Source organism: Lissotriton vulgaris, chromosome 4_1 (assembly GCF_964263255.1).
Source record: "Lissotriton vulgaris chromosome 4_1, aLisVul1.2, whole genome shotgun sequence".
NCBI lineage: Eukaryota > Metazoa > Chordata > Amphibia > Caudata > Salamandridae > Lissotriton > Lissotriton vulgaris.
In genome coordinates this window covers 1,089,702,388-1,089,715,083 of record NC_141691.1, presented here as the reverse complement: position 1 = coordinate 1,089,715,083, position 12,696 = coordinate 1,089,702,388, and the positions used below count along the sequence as shown (strand labels likewise).

The 12,696-nt window shown below is 39.2% G+C and overlaps 1 protein-coding gene across 1 annotated transcript in view; it reads right to left on the bottom strand.

The window, feature by feature from the left end:
* TPPP (tubulin polymerization promoting protein) overlaps positions 1-11,313 on the bottom strand; it is a 284,414-nt gene extending 273,101 nt beyond the window's left edge. Inside the window, exon 1 of the mRNA XM_086965307.1 lies at positions 11,003-11,313. Coding sequence (XP_086821433.1) covers positions 11,003-11,313 — 311 coding nt within the window. The remainder of the gene's footprint in view (positions 1-11,002) is intronic.
* Positions 11,314-12,696: the final 1,383 nt, after the last annotated feature.

The window sequence follows — 12,696 nt, the reverse complement described above, 5'->3', positions numbered from 1 at the left end:
GATTTATGGATTGTCACCGCATATGCCAAGCAAACAGGAAACTGTTTACGGCGAACATATAAATCTTTAACAAGCAAAAACCTAGCAGAACAACGACCAATTTGCTGTACTTCCTCAATGCCATCAAATTTAATTCTTAAAAATTCTATTCCATCTCTATTTCTGTATTTCTCAAAATCAACAACATTACCCATTGATCCATTTACCAGACCTCTTTCTACATGTAAATTCCGTCTCAAAATGATTCGGCAATTTAAACACACATTCAGAGTCTTTTCAAAACCCGCTGTCTTAGATATAGTCTTCTCTAATGAATCCAATTTTGATTTCAAATTATCTGACAAAATAATTGTTGATCCCATATGCTCTAATTTGTCGATAGCTTCCAGTTTCACAATGTCTTGCTTTTCTAAATTCAACATTTTGTTGTTGAAGATGGCACATTCTGCAAGAGTTGGCATGAGACATATCCCGGATTTCTTCTCAGTAATTTTCTGAAAAATATTCTCAGGCACAATCTCTTGTTTGGGATACAAATTTGACAGTAACCGTGCATTTAAAGCTTCTTTCCCATGCTCGGTCACTTTTCCAATTCTAATATCTTGTAGAATATTCTTGTAATCTTCATCCTTTGCCTGACGCATATTTTGATGCAGTTCTGCATAATTGAAGTTTAACCATATATTGACGTTGCCAATGCTCCCTAGGCACTTCCTGGTATCTTCATGCGTGAGTATTTTGAACACAGGTTGACCTTTTACTGGTGTCAGCTGTAGAAGATCTCCGAAAACAATAATGTGTTTCCCACCAAATAAGACATCATATTCAGTTTTAAGTACTTCTTGCATTCTCAAATGCACAAAGGCAAGCATGACATTGGAAACCATGCTTACTTCGTCAATGATAAGTAGTTTCATTTTCCTCAAAACTCTTGAAACTTCACAGCAAGCATCTCCAGATAACTTGTTGTATTGTAATTTGTTGTCATGCTCCACCGGCAGCATCAATAGACGATGCAAAGTAATACCTTTAATATTATGTGCTGCCAGTCCAGTAGGAGCGGTGACAACACAAGACAGCGATGACTCAGTCCTTTCCTGCAAATAACAAGAGATTGCTTTAATGAGGAAACTTTTTCCAGTTCCCGCTTCTCCACTCACGTACAGTCGGACAGGCTTCAACGACGTACACGAGCACTCTTTCTTCTCATGACTTAATCCGTGCTCAATTTCCTTGGTAACTTCATCATATATTTTCCTCTGCTCAACGTTGAGTTGTTTTTCCAAGTCTTGTAAGTTAACTGAATCCTCCTGAGCATGTGCCATGGCTCTTTCTACTTCATTCATAGCAGTGGCAGCTTCATTTTCGATAATAGGTCCTCCAAGTGGATCTTGACTCAATGAAACAGAACTCTGACTGTCCTGAGAACTGTCTCTGGCAATCTCGGCTGCAATCGTTGCTTCCTGCTCAATTTCCAAAGTTAGCATTTCTTGATATTTAGAAAAAGCAGGACATTCTATGGACTCCTTGGCTGCATTGAAAGAGTCTTCGTAACAGAGGAAATCTCCAAGCAGTTCCTCTTCTGCACGCCAAGGCTTGAAAAGTTGCAAAAGTGCTAAATAGAAAAACTCCTTTTTTTCTGGAGATTCGCCACTTAATTTTCGATGGTTTACTAATTGGCATTTTCTTTGCTTGACCAGGCATCCCTCACTTCCAATTACAGCATACACTCCTTTCTCAATATCTTCTTTGATGTTCCTCTTGAATATATAATTTTGGAGAACCTCATATAGACAAACATTCTCAAGGTGACTGCTTCGATTTGGATAATATGTATCCAACATGTTGGTCTTCAAAATGTCGGTACTGTTTGGTTCCTTTTCTGCCAAATACTCAATTTCCCGAACAGGTTTTAGAACTCGATTTCGCGTTGCAGCAAGACCAAGACTCGCCCAAACGAGACTCCTGGATTTGGCATAGAGACTTGCTGAAGACAATCGATCAGAACATTCGTAAGCTCCGATTTCTCGATGCGACAACATCTTCAGACTGAAACTGTACAACTTCTTGCTGAGGCTCTTTTCATGGGAAATGTCTTCCCACATATCCTTCAGTTCGGTCTTTTCTTTTTTGGTGATGTAAGATGTCACATACCGAGCCACAGCCATACAGTTGTCAGCCACAAACTGTATATCCATGTTGGCATTCCACATGGACAAAATCACTGGGTTGTAGTCATTGATGTACTTGGACTCTTCGTTCCTTTTCAAATTGTATGTATTCTTGGGTGATTTCCTCGTCACATTATGTCGCAGCGAAGACATCAAACTGTTCACTCTTCCTTTAGAAATCACCGGTCGTGGAAAGTTGAAACGACATTTGGTGTAGAACTTGTCCTTGTTTCTGAATTTACGACGACAGTACTTTCCACAACGATGGCTTTGGAAACGTAGAACTTGTTCTCTTAGACTTTTCTTCTCCGTTGCGTTTGGAACAGCACACGTAGAATACTGTTCGATGAAATTCATCACTAAGTCATCCGGATCTGTTCCAAATTTAGGTGCATCCTTGATCCACAGCAACATATGTATATGAGGGGCACCTCTTGCTTGATACTCCTTTCTCCAGAAGAAATCCAACACCTCTCCAAGAGGTGGATTCTTTTTATTTGTGATGAAAGACATCATAGCTTCAAATCTATGATTGAAGTACCTGCATACATTCACAGGATCCAAAGAACACAGTTCTCCAGGTGTCTTGAATTCAATGTTTTCAATATTTCCATTTGCCTCTCGTAGAAATTCAAGTAAGTCATCCCAGCCATACTCGGCACAGCTCAGAGTGAGGAACCATGTCGGAGTTCCTAAGTTCCTCAGCATACATTTTAAATCACCATGACGACGGTACCAGTACTCATTAGTACCACGCTGACACGCCATGAGATTAATTAAGTGAGAATCCAAAATACTGTCTTGGACATTGACTTTATGCATAAAGTCACTTGCCGAGATGTTTCGCATCTGTATACCACTTTTTAAGATGTGGTTCACTGCATATGACAGTCCAGACAGATCGCTTTCAAACAGGAGATGAAACAAATAGGGAATGCATTGCCGAAACCTAGGATCTTCTGCATACAATCGTAAAGTCCGGTATTCAGACGCAGGAATTTCACGAGGTCGCTCATCATATCTTCCTCCTTGACCTGTGGGAAATAGCTGTGGGAAACACCGAGCTTCCAAACTTTCCTCCCAAACACTAATGGGACTCCCTTTGGTTTGTTTCATTTGAAACAACTCAATAGCATTCCCCATGACTTCCTTGGAATGCAAAGGATGAACACTATAATGTTCATATATTTCTTCACTTTTAGAGGCCTCTACTTTCTCAATTTGGCCAGCACACAAATCGCTATCCTCTTCATCACTTACTTCCTCTTCTGCAACATATACATTCTTATAGTACTTATTATTTTTCTTCAAATACACTGTTGCCTTTTTGACTTTCCTAACATCCACTAAATCTTGCCATATTTTCTTATTCTTTGTCGGAACCCCATTAACCAAGATAACCAGAGGTTCCTCTTCCACTTTTTCTATTCCAATTGTGTTAATGTTTTTGTTCAAATCTAGAGGCAAATAAACAACTCTTCCCTTTAATCCTCTCTGTAAATCTGCTGGAGGCAACTTCCCTGTCTTTGGCTCCATTCTTACAATAGCCTGAAAGGGATGGATACTTTGAATCAAAATAGATTCATAAGTATTTAAATCCTTCAATTCAGAAGGAATCTCAACCAATTCCAGATTATTATGAACTGCCCTAGCAGGCATCTGGTTTTGGTTTAATTTATTACAACAATAAGTACACACACGTTGATCCGATCCCAAATCAAAATAATTTTCTACCATCAAGTATGTGGCTAAATCCTTCCATTCACTATTATTTTCCCTTTCACTTTTTGCATATAAATCCACTACCTTAGTCTGATTCTTATAATAAGTGCGTCGACAACATACACAAGTGAAATTAGGCCTCTCACTTGATTTCATCTGAAACGTGGCAATTTCCTTCTGAAAATTATCTGTACTGGAAACCTGTACATTATCTTCCACATTACCCTCTACTTCAGGGTCAATTTGAACATTCTCATCTTTACTACCAAAGTAACAAAACTCAATTTCTTCACAAAGATTCTTCACATCTATTTCAGAACCATGCAAAAGAGCAGCACATAACTGTTTAAGCATAATTGCTGGACTCTTAGCATAATACAACATTCTCACTAATTTTCTCACTTTATTATGATGCACTGCTAGCATCCTGAAATGATGAAAAACACTCTGGCATACTCTCCTGGAAAGACAAGCCAGTGAATGACCACGCAAACCTGTCATTTGTCTCACTCTGCAAGGATCTAAATCTTGCAACAACTTCATTTTCTGCTTCAAACTTTTCTTATTAAATGTCCGTATAAAATCACAAAGCAAATTGATGGAAACCTGTCGCACACTGCAAATAGAACTACACTTCCAAATGTACACAGGACCCTTAGGACGTCTTCCTAAAACCTCATCACTTAGCGCCTCTTCTGTCTCTGTTGTCACAAGTTGTTCTTTTTCAACTGGACAACCATCCTTCACTTCATAAGCTCGACCACTTATGTCAACTGCATGCACCAAATCATTATCCTGAAAATAAGTCTCCTCATTAAAAAATGCCTCAGAACTTGAACTATGCATCCATTCTCCAGAAAAAACTTCACAAAAGTTAGTACGATTTACTACTCTCTTCCATCTACTTTTTGTTTTGAAATCAGAAATTACCTTGCTTAGTTTCCTAATTCTATTGATTACCAAAATAAACAACTTTCGCTTGATTTCAAAAGCATGATCAATAATTTTCTCTACATTTTTCTTCTTCCTATAAAATGCCGCTTTCTGTTGGCCTTTCTTTTTAATATTTTTCAATAAATTAACTAATATCCTATTACGGAACATTCGTTGTCGAATGTCCCTAAACTGTTGTTTCCTTCTACTATCATGCACAGAGTTATCTCTTCCTCTACCAGTAACATTTGTGATGGGTCTCTCCTTTCCATTTAAATTACTTTTCTTTTTGTGAACAGACACATTTTTTTGAGCAAAATTTTTTTTACTACAAATATTTCTTAAGAATGATTTCGTGCTCTTACCCGGACCTTTCTTGGTGTTTTGACAAGTATTTGGGGAAGAGGACTGCTGCAATAAAACATCATCCTGCTGTCTTTGACGTTTTCTAGCCTTTCGTATTCGACTTCTGGAAGGCATTTTCCAAACTATGAAAGAATCTGCAGTTGAATCTGTGAAAAAATATAATATAAAATGTTATTAACCACTATTACCAAACAGTAAATAAATAACAGTCATCTAAAACTTAATGCCGTACTAATTATTTAACATAGCAAATATTTTCCACCAGCACTGCATCACAAAAATGACACTCAATGGTACAAAACAGGCATACAACACTCATAAATCACTCCCTAATATTTTAAATCATTAATTCAGGATGACGATAAGATGTAGCCTATCTAAAGGTTTGTTTAGGCCCAGATCTTTGGACTGGGGTGAATGTGTGTCATTGATCCACATTCAGTCCATCACCTGTTTTGTTTATTTGAGGTGAGGCCAACACATGGTTGCAGATAAGATTTTCACTGAAAAAAAACCAAGGTAAAAAAACATGTGAAGGCCTACCAATGAAGTAAATCATTAAATGAAAACCAATACATTTCTGGAAATATGCACTACTAGTGCTTCATAAGATGTTTTGGGTCATATTTATAAGTTATTTGAGTATCTAGTATGCTATTTTACATTCTTCATGGTGCAAATTTATTGTAAATACGCTCCCACCTACGGTTGGCAAATTTAGATTTTGATTATGGGAGTTAGATAGGCATGTTAATAATTTCCCAAAAATGGTATATAACCCCAAACAACCTTTGAAGCAAATGCTCTTAGCCATGTTATCCACCTCCCATTGGATAACATGGCTAAGAAGTGCTTGCAAATGTGATAAAAAACGGCCTGCAATGCATGAATATCGCAGAAAAATCAGCGATATTCATGCATTTTCCAACAAATGCTCTTAGCCATGTTATCCACTTCCTATTAAATAACATGGCTAAGAACTGCTCAGGGCACCATGAGGAACGCTTTCCATTTAAAAAGGGAAAAATAACATCAAAGACACTAAAATGCCTTCTAAATATGAACCCAAACAACCTATGAAGCAATGTGGAAAAAACTGCCGCAATGCATGAATATAGCAGAAAAATCAGCGATATTCATGCATTTTCCAGCAAATGCTCTTAGCCATGTTATCCACTTCCAATTAAATAACATGGCTAAGAACTGCTCAGGGCCCAATGAGGAACGCTTTCCATTTAAAAAGGGAAAAATAACATCAAAGACACTAAAATGCCTTCTAAATATGAACCCAAACAACCTATGAAGCAATGTGGAAAAAACTGCCGCAATGCATGAATATAGCAGAAAAATCAGCGATATTCATGCATTTTCCAGCAAATGCTCTTAGCCATGTTATCCACTTCCAATTAAATAACATGGCTAAGAACTGCTCAGGGCCCCATGAGGAACGCTTTCCATTTAAAAAGGGAAAAATAACATCAAAGACACTAAAATGCCTTCTAAATATGAACCCAAACAACCTATGAAGCAATGTGAAAAAAAACGGCCACAATGCATGAATATAGCAGAAAAATCAGCGATATTCATGCATTTTCCAGCAAATGCTCTTAGCCATGTTATCCACTTCCTATTAAATAACATGGCTAAGAACTGCTCAGGGCCCCATGAGGAACGCTTTCCATTTAAAAAGGGAAAAATAACTTCAAAGACACTAAAATGCCTTCTAAATATGACCCCAAACAACCTATGAAGCTCTAACAGTACATATCCTGAAATTTAATTCATTTCAAAATTCGTTTTTAAACACAGCATATAAATCAATTGTATACCTGCATTCATGAAGAAATGACTAAAAATGTCCTTGAGACACATGAAAGTGTTTTCTGGAATGCCCTAGCACCATTTTTGGGACACTATTAACATGGCTAGGTAATTCCCATAATGAAAATCTAAATTTGCCAAGCACAAGTGGGAGCGTATTTACAAGACACTTGCCCCATGAGGAACACTTTACATTTTAAAAGGCGAACATAACATCTTAGACACTCAAATACCTTATAAATATGGCCCAAAACAACCTATGAAGCTCTAGCAGTACATATCCAGAAATGTAATTGATTTCTTAAATCGTTTTTAAAAGCAACATATCTGTTTCAGCTTACATAACAGACCATGAAATGGCCTCCATGTATTACAATATCTTGTGTTACTGCATGCCAGAATGTTACACCAAATATGCAATTATAATTTCTCTATGAAACTAATTCTATTAGTATATCACTAGAGACAAAACCACATTTTAAAAACACAGCTTTCTTCATCATTTTCTCCTTAAATCATACTATTCTCTATCTAAATTAAATAAATCTTTTCTCACCTTAGCAAATATTTTCTGAGTTTTGAAAACAGTCTCAGAAATACACCAAATTGTCTTCAGCAGAAGAAAAAGGATGCACTCCAAAGGCTGCAGCTATTGAAAGCACAGAAATACAGATATTCTTTTCACATATCTCTCATATTAGCCAATCATACCTCTTCCCTCACTTTTTTCAAATCAAAACCCTTCCCCCCTCTGCCCTGTCTGCCTTGTTTCCATAGCAACCACCTCCTGGAAGACCTCTCATGTTTGCAAATTCACACAACAATGTTTCAATTGAACTCTGAACTCTCAGTGCACCTGCGTATCCAGTGCAATCTTTCATTAAATGTTTCTTCCTTGACCATTCAAATTACATGTTTCAAAGAACACATCCATGCACCCTAACTTTCTGTTTTCAGAAATGGAAATGCACCAATCACTGCTAATGAATCATTAGCATTGTAAATCCACATTTTTTTTTCTTTAGAAACTCCTACTGTTTCAACTGCCCTTTCATTACCACACTTCATCTGACTGCAGAACAACCTTCTTCCACCATGTTTAACGTCTGGATTGTTGGACATAGTTACATCCACTGGGCTCAAAGGTATGCTGAGAGCAGAAATTTACACAACCTCAATTTACAAGATGTGGAAATTAAGTGGTTGGGCCAAAGAGGATTAAAATGTCACCAATTGATACCATTGGTGAAAACCTTTATGCATTTGCCAAAACCTGACCTGTTAATAGTGCACTGTGGAGGTAATGATTTGGGCACTTTGACAGGGGTAGGTCTGGAAATGCTTTTAAAGGACACCTTGGAGCAATTAATGGCACTTTTTCCTCAAACTGCCTTGGTATATTCCAATATATGCCAAAGACAGAAATGGAGGTGGTCCAACCAATTTTGTCCACAAATTGAGAAAGCGAGGAAGCATGTAAACAAATCTGTTTCAGCTTACATGAGAGACCATGGAATGGGCTCTCTGTACAACAATAACTTGCGTTACTACATGCAAGATATCTACAGAGGAGATGGAGTTCACTTCTCAGATGAGGGCAACAGAATTTTCATTCTGAATTTAAGACTGTGCATTGGTACCTACTTATAAGTACCTAAATGTACCATAAACCCAAAAGCTCTTCTCAGAGCTACCCTACATCTGATCACTCACAATTATTATTTTTCTCTAACTTTTTTCACTAATTTTCCACAAAATTCGCTCCCCGGAGCGCTACCCGGTTCGCTAACCGAAAGCTAACCTCGCGGAATTTTTTAAAAAAAAGTTTTTTTTTCCGCACATATAAGCCTCCTCAGTCACGCTCAGAAAACCTAGGGGGTCAAGATAAGTCTACCATGCCCCCTTCTACCCATTCTAAACATTATTTGCCCTCCATCTTGTATCTTAATGCGAACGAAACACAAAATGGTGGACTCCCGTGACGCTTAAGGTTCGCTAACCGGGCAGCTTCCCGGAAAGCGGTCCTAAAAAAAGGCGGGAAAGTAATTTACAGAAAAACGACTAGAGACACTCTCACCAAATATAGATTAGCTCATACTACATAACAATCCCTTCCATTCTCACAAATTTCATTGAAATTCCATTTAGCCATTTAGCCTGTAGACCTCTCCAAGTACCGTGAGGTAAATTACTTCACAAAACACATCTGAAGTGTTGGAATTGACAACCAATGAAAATGTTACTTTCATTTTCTACTTTTATTACCTGACATTTAATTGGTTATATACCTGTATATATATAAAGGGAGAGAAGGAAACACAGCCATTTTGACTACTACTTCTTGTTGTACCTCCTATTTCAATAGCTTCAAAAAACTTCAACTTCTTTGTGAAGGTAAGTTATAATTTAATATATTGTGCACTATGACTTAATATAGTAGACTTTTTCTGCTAGATATACACTATCCCTCTGTAGTAGTAATGTATTTAGATAGACTTCTCTGTTATAGTTATCAATGGAGTAAGGCTTGTCTTGGTTAAATCACATACACTTTTTTATAGTCCTATTTCCACTCTCATACTATACACTGCCAAAAGATAAATTCACTGATAAAAACTGCCTATCTAAAATTAATCCCAACAGTGCCCTATCTCTACTAATATATATTTTTTTAATCCAAATTTCAGGCAAAATGGAAGGCGAGCAGCAAGTTTCTTTTGAGATGGACCTGGAAGAGAGCAGCCAGGAATTGATTGAACCAATTGACATGGAATTTATGGATGAAAGCTTGGATAATGAACTGCTGCAATGTGTCCAAGCAGTAGATCTCCTCCTTGCAAATGAGGACATTTTGCAACCTCACAGATTGCAAACAATATTTCAAGAAAATAATGACATTTCAGACACTGAAATGTTAGAAAGTTTAATAAATTATGAAAAAGAATCAAAATAAAAAAAACACTTTAATAAAAAGAAAACAAAAAAAAACAAGAAAAACAACAAACAATTAACATACAGTATTAGAAAAGTCTTTCATTCTTTTATCCATAAAGTTCGCTGCCCAGAAAGCTATCCGGTTCGCGAACTTGGCGCTTACCACGCAAAAAAAAATTTTTTTTTTTGGACCCTCCTAGGCCCTTTTAAAACCTCCACATAAAACCTAGGGGGTCAACGAGGATCTACTATGCCCCCTTATGGTAATTTCCCCCTTTGTTTTGGCCTCCTCTTGTCTCTCGATCCTACCGAGAGACAAGATGGCGGCCGCTCCGGACTGTTTAGAATGTTGACAGACACCGGAGGGCCAATCAGCTTCTCATCGCAAAGTTCCGTTACGCGAAAGGTTCGCTAACCGGATAGCTGCCCGGAGCGCTGTTACAGATATATATCTTGATTTAAACGTTAATTTCTCAAAATCCACTGAAGCACATATATTGAGACCTAGCAAAGGCACATCAGGCTAACAGTCCCTACAATTTTGCCAAGTTTCGTGAAAATCCATTCAGCCGTTCGGGCTAAAAGTGAGTCCAACCGCCCTATGGAAATTAACATGGGAAAAAGGCGTTTTGGGACCCCCCTTTTTTCTCGGCCCCCCCTCCACAAAACCCCCCCAAATTTTCAAGGGCTGCTCAGAAACAAAATGTGCCATTTTCCTGAAAATTTCAGCCAATTCCGTCCACAAACGCAAAAGTTATTAGGCATAGAATTTTCAGAAATCCCATAGGGAAAAAATCCTAACTATATATACCTACTGGCGACCGCCAGTAGGTAATATATATATATATATATATATATATATATGTGACAGAGGTAGAATGGATAGTCCGTCCATTTATTTGTTCTATAATAACATTAATATACATATTAATGTGGTCATTTTCCTACTATTGATGAATGAGGCTAAGAAAAACACATATACGATTTTTAGCGAAATATTCAGCAGTTATTTGTCTTGGTAAAAACTATTCTTAGAGGTACGCAACTGAACTTACTTGACTTTACTGAAGACGATGTCAACATCTGTGATAGTTAAGTTTTTCCCATCTATCACATGGCAGTCTTTACATAACTTCGACCAGTTTTTTCCATGCATTTCCTTTCCAGTCGCTCTTGTCTCTCCATGAATGGCAAATTTCCTAAATGTCTCTTCTAGAGTGCCCATCTCTGCCAATATTGCTCCTTCATGGTGACGATTTGTCTGCAAAGGGTTTTTTTTAACTTCTTTTTCCTTAACATGGTCACCAGATGATTTTAAAGGGTTCTTATTTGCAGGTTTGAGACATTTTGTTTTACTGTCAGCCATTTCTCCTAGAAAGAGAAATATCCATATCGTTGTTCGTGATAAACAACTTACAACCAAACAACCAGGCTTGAACCTTTCATTACTTTCTCTTCATAACGATTTTACTGCACATGTATTCATATTTCTTCTAGCTAAATACATTTACTGATTTTTATATTTTACAACAACGGGCCACATTTACTTATGGTACAGTAGAATTAATGTATGTACATATAGAATGTGGCTCTTCATGGGGTCCAAGGGGAGGGAAGTAACCAGGAGAACAGAATACAAAGTTTTTATAAGAACTAAACTAATATCTATTGCATTGGGGTCAGACACAGTTTGTTGCCAGTTACTGAGGAGAATGGAAAGGGGCGACCACTCGGTCCCCCCGAACGTATGGCGGAGTGCCTCGATCCCCCCGGGAAGCCATTTTTGGGCGGGAGGCGTGTCTCGGCTGGTATGCCCGAAGCGGCGTAGCCGGGGCGCGCTTTTTCCCGCCCTAGAGTGGGCTGGCCTAGACACTGACGCAGCCAGCCACGCCCTCGGGGCAGGCAGGGGCGGGTTTTCGCCCGCCCTGAAGACGGATAAAAAGGGACGCAAGACGGGAAGACGTCCTCTTGTTCTTGTGCTCTGAAGCTGCACCTCCTCGCTACACGTGAGCTCGGGACAGAACGAAGAGCCAATTTTGAGCGTTTTGATCTTTTCTTTTGTCTTCTAGATACTTTGTCGGAGAGATGCCCAAGAAAGGCGCGAAGAGAATGACGACTGATCAGATGGTTCGGGTCCTCGTCAAGGAGATGTCCGAGATAAAGAAGCGACTGGCGGAGCGAGACGGGGAGGAGGGATCGGGGCGTCCACCGGCTGGAGGGAAACCCAAGAGGCCAAGAAGGGGTCCGGCCGGGGGAGACGTCCCGGTTCCCTCTGCCCCGCTCGAGGCGCCGACCCCGGTACCGATGGAGGGGAATCCGATCCCCGTCGTCGTCACCCCGACATCTAACGAGGATATGCCCCCCGAGCTGGCGGCACAGCTAGCAGCGTGGTTGGGCGATAGTAGTGAGGGCGCCACGGCTGCCGAGGCACGGGCGCTGATGAAACAGTTGCGTGAAAAAAGAGACGCAGCCAAGGTGCCCGCACCGGCGGCAGTGATAGACAAGCCACAAGTGACGGAAGCAGCGTCCGGTGCAGGTAAGCGGCCATTGCCGATCGCAAGGGATGAGTCAGCACCCTCTCGTAGAGAGAAATTGGGTCAACATGTTCCTTTGGCAATAAAGGAAAAGATTTGGGCGGGGGAATACGTGAACATTTTCTCCTTGCTTGTCGATCATTATGAAGTGGAGCATGTTAAGAGTCAGAAGGACCTAATGCATCCGAGTGTTTGGCGCGCAAAAATGGCCGCCT